Source organism: Galeopterus variegatus, unplaced genomic scaffold (assembly GCF_000696425.1).
Source record: "Galeopterus variegatus unplaced genomic scaffold, G_variegatus-3.0.2 Scaffold14653, whole genome shotgun sequence".
Classification (NCBI taxonomy): Eukaryota; Metazoa; Chordata; class Mammalia; order Dermoptera; family Cynocephalidae; genus Galeopterus; species Galeopterus variegatus.
In genome coordinates this window covers 15,112-20,979 of record NW_007740764.1, presented here as the reverse complement: position 1 = coordinate 20,979, position 5,868 = coordinate 15,112, and the positions used below count along the sequence as shown (strand labels likewise).

Here is a 5,868-nt window from a genome sequence, read left to right as displayed (position 1 = left end):
CCTGGTCACGGGCAGTATAGCCCTTCAGACGTTAAAGACTTATGCTAAATCCTCAATGGAAGAATTCTTGTTTTGTCATTCTCAAAAATTCAACCAGGACTCCAATTCAATTTGAAGCAGCATTCTGAGAGTACATCCATATTAAGATTATTAATGTAGTAAGTGTGTAAAGTCACCTTTTTATTCATTGCTTTTTAGGAGTAGACGGTTAACCAGTCTTAGGTGATTAAGCAGTTTCACCAATAATCCCTCGAGTGAGTTTAAAATTAATTAGGCCCAACTCAGAGGCAGTGGAGTTTCTTCTACTGCACACAGGAAAAGATGTCTAGCCCCTCCAGTGAAATCGATGTCGTTTGTATTTCAGATTGAATGTTCGTCTTTGTCCTTCTCTCTGTGCTATACTCATTTTATAAATTGAGGTTAATTTCACACAGTGAAATGTATAGATCATAAGTGTCTTTTTTTGTCATGAGTTTTGACAGTGAATATAAAGCTTCCATGAACATTCATGTGTAAGTCTCTTAGTGAACATTTACTTACGTTTCCTTTGGATCAATACTTGAAACATGAATTGCTAGGTCGTGGAACTGATTTAAATTTAACTTCAGGAGTATCGTCCAGTTTTTCAAAGTGGCCGTGCTCTTTTTACATTTCTCTTACATTTTGCTATGTTTCTTAATCCTTGGAGCTGAATCAGAATATAGATTATTAAACTACATGTAATTTGGCTGAGCAGAAAACACATTTATTTAGTTATCAAAGGATGTGGATATTAATGCTTTTTAAGTAGCCTGGGCAAGTCTCTGAACTTCTATCAGTCTGAATCTGTTTGTCTTTAGAGTTAATGTTAACTGCCTACCAAGAGTCATTTTTTTTTCTGATATAATTATGTGAAAGCACTTTGAAAAGCACAAGGCACAATGCAAGGATAAGAAGGTATACATGTATAATACTAATCTGTCGCCCATACCATATTATTTTGGTTACTAATCAGTGTAAGGCCAATTCGGGTCATTTCTAACATGTATTTTGAAGCAAAGATATACATAGCTACCAAGTGTGTTTATTTTTAGATTATTTGTAGAGTTCTTAAATCATTCTTAGAATAAAGAGTCATTGTACTGAAATTAAATGATTATCTACTGTCTGTTTACTTACAGATTTACCCTGTTTTATTCCAAAAAATGTTTTCAGGTGATTTAGAGATGAATTTACCAAGAAAAATAGGTGTTTAAGTGTTTCATATTTTGTCCACAGCATGGCACTGTTAGACTATATCAAAACGAAAAGCCGTGTAACATTTAGTTCTTTGTTCATGGTTAGAAATACTTGCGTTTAAAGCAGTTGTGGTGCTGGAAGACTAGTCTTTCTGCCCTGAAGTACATGAGAGGTCAAGGTCAATAGAAAGTGGTATCTTAAGTGTAGTTGGGTGAATGAGAACACAGCCCTGCAAGCACATCTTTTCATGTAGTGATAGTATGTGCAATGGGCAAGGGGCCTTTGATATCACAAGTAGGTCTTTGGAGCTTCTCGAGAGTGAAATCGGAGTCCCCAGCCTTTCTTTCAGTTCTGTCTCTCATCTTTCCTTTTAATTTATTGGTAAATCGTCCTCAGATAAGAACACGAATACCTACTTATGGTGATGGTGATGACACTGTTCTTTATGCATATCAATGAAAAACTGCAGATATCAAAGACATAAGTAATATTAACTGCTAGTTGCCAAATATATTAAAACTTACCATTTTAAAGAAAAAAGATTTAAATTCCTCACATACTATAGAGTTCGTCTGAACTCACACTCGAGAAAATATTTCTCTCTCCTTAATTTGTATGGGTTCCTTCATTACCCAAGGAGCACTTAAATATATTACTTCGACCCTTTTGTTGTATACTAGGAAATTCAGAGCCGTTTTCACCTCAGTTTCAGTATAAAAGTCCACACCTAGGTTGTTAGGCAGTGATAAATTCTTTCCTTGCCCCCTTTGTTAATTGGCCATTATCATTTTCCCTCTCATAGTACTGTGAATTTTTGCTTTATGTCTGCTTCGGTTTAAGACTTCTGAAACCCTTTGAAGAGTTGGTGAAAAATAACAGCAATTTTAATAGATAACTATTAAGTATTTTCCCCCTAGTGTCCAATTTGGTTCTTACAGAAATAAGGCATTAACTACTTCCTATTCAACTTAGGGGGGAAGTGTTCCGAGTGACACATCCAGCAGCAAAGAGCAGCAAAATCCACTAATGGATATCCTGACCCACTTGCAGGTATGAAACTTCTTTCTCTACAATATAATTCTCTAAAATGTTAGGTAAAAATTCTTTTTATCTCAGATAAAGTGTACAATTAAGTGAAATTTTGCAGCATCGAATTATTTTTGTCGATCACCCCATTGTGAGGATTTCTAACAATTTCTACTTAGAACAGCATCTCCAGGTGAAAATTTAAAAATAGCGATAGATTTTATAGCTTTTTTTTACAAAAAAGAAAAAAAAGGCCATTACTGCTCAAATGTAATTGTGTCTCTTTTATCTGGATTGCTCAATGTTGAATTAATTTCAACTACAGAATCTTTAAATTAATTGGCTGAGTTGGATGAAATTTAGTATGTGCCTAAATGCATATGACGATAACTCGACTGAAACAAAATACCAGCCAACCAGTGGTTTTTAGAGTATATCTTACGTAGTTTCAAGGTGCTTTTTGTCTTGCTGTTGCTTTTAAGTTAGCATGTTGATAGAGATTGATAGAGGTGTGTGTTACCAGGAATTTTGTGAGCTGCATACCCCAGGGAGAATGAAACTTTATAAAAAATACATGTTTCTTGCCATATAAAATTTCTTGAACAAAACACGCTACACACTTTGCAAAGTAAAGGTGTTGGGGTAAGTGTTCAGCAGTATTCTTACTGAGATCAGAAGTGGAGTGCTCAGCAAGGACACGTGTTTTCTTGTGGGGAAGGGTGTGCGGAGGCGGGCGGTAGGAGGCAGAGGGCTCTGCTTTGAGCGGGGCTCTCCCTGGCCTGCCTTAGCTTTACCTAAGCATCCTGGAGGCCAAGGTCTGCACTGCTCGGCCAGGGGCCCCCTAGGCAATTGTGCCAGCTCGGGTGGGGTCAGCGTCTGGCATGAGGAGGGCCCAGGTTCCAAAGTCACAACGTGAAATGGGCCATCACGGCTCCTGTCCCTTCTCCAAATAGGCTGGCTCTGTCCTTCCTCCACCTCCTTCCAAACTACTTCAGCGTTGTCGTTTTCTTCTTCCCTCAATGGAGCGTGGCATCCGCTTTAGTCCACCCCATCCCTGTGCAGGCTGGGAGCAGAGGGGACGCCGTCCTCCTGTGCCTGCTGTCCCCTGCCTGGTAACCCTCTACCAGCCCAGCCAGCCCCCTGCTCCGTGAGCTCCACACCCTCAGTCCTGCCTCTTCTTTTCTGGAGGCAGTGGAGGGCCTGGAGCAGTGATCCCTTCTGAGTTCTGATTGCTGTCCCCATAGTCAGCACCCTTGCCCGAACCCATCCTTCTTCTGACCCCCTTCCCGACCAGTGAAAAGGGAAAGGGTCCTGTGCTGTCCTGGGCTGGGCTCTCACTGGTGTCTGTGTCTGGCCCACTTCCCTGTGCTCAGACACCTGCCTCCATCGGGCATCTCTCTGTCTCCAGCCCTGTCCGTATCATCCTTCCCCTCAGCTGACTTTCCCACAGCTTTAAACACAGAACCACTTGTCCTGGCCTCCCACCCTCTTTAGCCATCGCCCTTGCTCTTCTCCCCTCGAAAACCCAGCTCCTTGAATGTCACTTATATCCGCTGTCTGAACGCCTCGCTTCCTGCTCTCTTGCTGTTGGGGTATTTTTGAATATGCTGCTCCTTCTGCCCTGTACGCCCTTCCACGTGACTTCACCAGGCGAATGCCTTCTCATCTTTATTTCTCATCTTCTCTGAAAGCCTCCCGTGACTGCCAGCCTGTGGTAGGTCTCCTCTTCTGTGCACGTGTAGCCTCCTGTTCTCACCTGTGCCCTGGCCCTGGTAATGGTAATAATAATAATATGAGTAGACTGTTGAGCACCATTGGACCAGTCCCATGCAGTATTGTTATAGTATTAGCGTAATATAGCAAGGTTCTTGTCCTCAAAAGAACCGTGAGATGTATTTTTCTCCCGATTGTGGACATGAGGAAATTGAAGCACAGAGAAGTTAAGTAACTTGCCCAAGGTCACACAGTCAGAACTCTAGTATTTGAATGCAACCTTGTGCCCTAGAGCCTGTACTGTTTGCCTCAGTGCCGCAGCCAGTGGTTCTCACACTTGAGCGTGTGTCAGAATCCCCTGGGGGGGCTTGTGAAATCCCAGCCCACTGCCCCCACCCTCAGAGCTCTGCATTCAGTAGGTCTGGGGTGGAGCCCGAGAGTTTGCATTCCTAAGAAGCTTGCAGGTGATGTTGCTGCTGCAGGTCCGGGGACCACACATTGAGGACCCCTGTTCCAGGCTGTCAATCACTTTATTGAAATTGCCTGTTGTCTCTCTCCGCAGCTAAGAGGAGAGTTCCACCAGGACAGGAGCCTTTTCTCCTTTATGTCCATGTTCCCAGAACCTAGGAGGGTAGTTCTGTCAGGTGGTATGACCTCAGTAAATGTTTACTTGAATGAATGAATGAGGAAATGTTTCTGATCTGTTATTTAGCTGTGTTTTTTGCCAGAAATTTCTGTGTATTTCAAGAAGAATTCTCAGATTTTTATCAGTCACATATCTGATTGGCATACAGGGGACATGCACTTAATGGTTTTGTAAGGTTAACTGTTGACTGCATGATTTTAAAATATTTGAATACAAAAACCACGATTAGCTTATTGTTCTTTCTAAAGCAGAGAACACAGTCTTCTCAGTTCATAACTCATTACAGTCATGTGCCACATAAGGACATTTTGGTCAACAGTGGTCCACATGTTAGGATGGTGGTCCTATAGAGGATAATGGAGCAGGGTGTGTGTGGTAGGCTCTATCATCTAGGTTTGCGTAATTATACTCTATGATGTTCACGTAAGGGAGAAATGGCCAAATGATCCATTTCTCATAATGTGTCGTCATTGTTATTTAATGCATGCATGTATCTGGGAAGTGACTTTTTGGCCTTGTAGCAGATTTGAACACTCCTTTCCTAAAATAGCACCTTCCTTGGTGTGGAATGACTCCATGATAAATGTGATGGTTAGAGAAGTTGTGCTACATTCACTTTCCAGCACCGAAGCTTCTTTCAAAGCCTACCTGGAGTAGAGGAGTATAGCAGAAAGTTGGGGTTTCTTATCTCAGCCAGTTTGGCTCTGTGTCACCAACAACCAGGTCTAAATTAGGAAACAAGACATTTCTCATGCCTTGAGTAATTTCGTGGTGTCTAGGTGTTAAAAGTTGGTTTCATGGTATTTTCACATATGTTGGTTTTCTTTTGAAATAAGCACTACTAATAGTTTGTATTATAATAGGGGATAGATGAAGCTATTCAAAACCTGGATGAGAAATTTGATGTCATTCATGCAAACGTTTCAAACATCGACCATCTCCGTGCAAAATCAGTGTGGCAAAAACGTGTAAGTGTTATTAAAAATATTGTCACTGGGGCCGGCCCGGTGGCGCACTGGATCAGTGCGCCGCTTGGGAAGTGCGGCGGCGCTCCCGCCCGAGGGTTCAGATCCCACATACAGACCGGTTCCCGCTCACTGGCTGAGCGAGGCGCGGGAGCAACACCGAGGGTTGCGATCCCGTTGCCGGTCCCCGGTCCGGTATGGGGGCAACACTGAGGGTTGCGATCCGTTGCCGGACATGGAAAAAGACAAAAAAAAAATAAAAAAAAAAATTTTGTCAAAACTGGGAAAAACCTCTGGTTT

The 5,868-nt window shown here is 42.2% G+C and overlaps 1 protein-coding gene across 1 annotated transcript in view; it reads left to right on the top strand.

The window, feature by feature from the left end:
* Positions 1 to 321: 321 nt before the first annotated feature.
* Positions 322 to 5,868, top strand: part of LOC103582021 (sex comb on midleg-like protein 1) — a 10,435-nt gene continuing 4,888 nt past the window's right edge. The window contains exons 1-2 of the mRNA XM_008563710.1: positions 322 to 351; positions 1,615 to 1,671. Coding sequence (XP_008561932.1) covers positions 322 to 351; positions 1,615 to 1,671 — 87 coding nt within the window. The remainder of the gene's footprint in view (positions 352 to 1,614; positions 1,672 to 5,868) is intronic.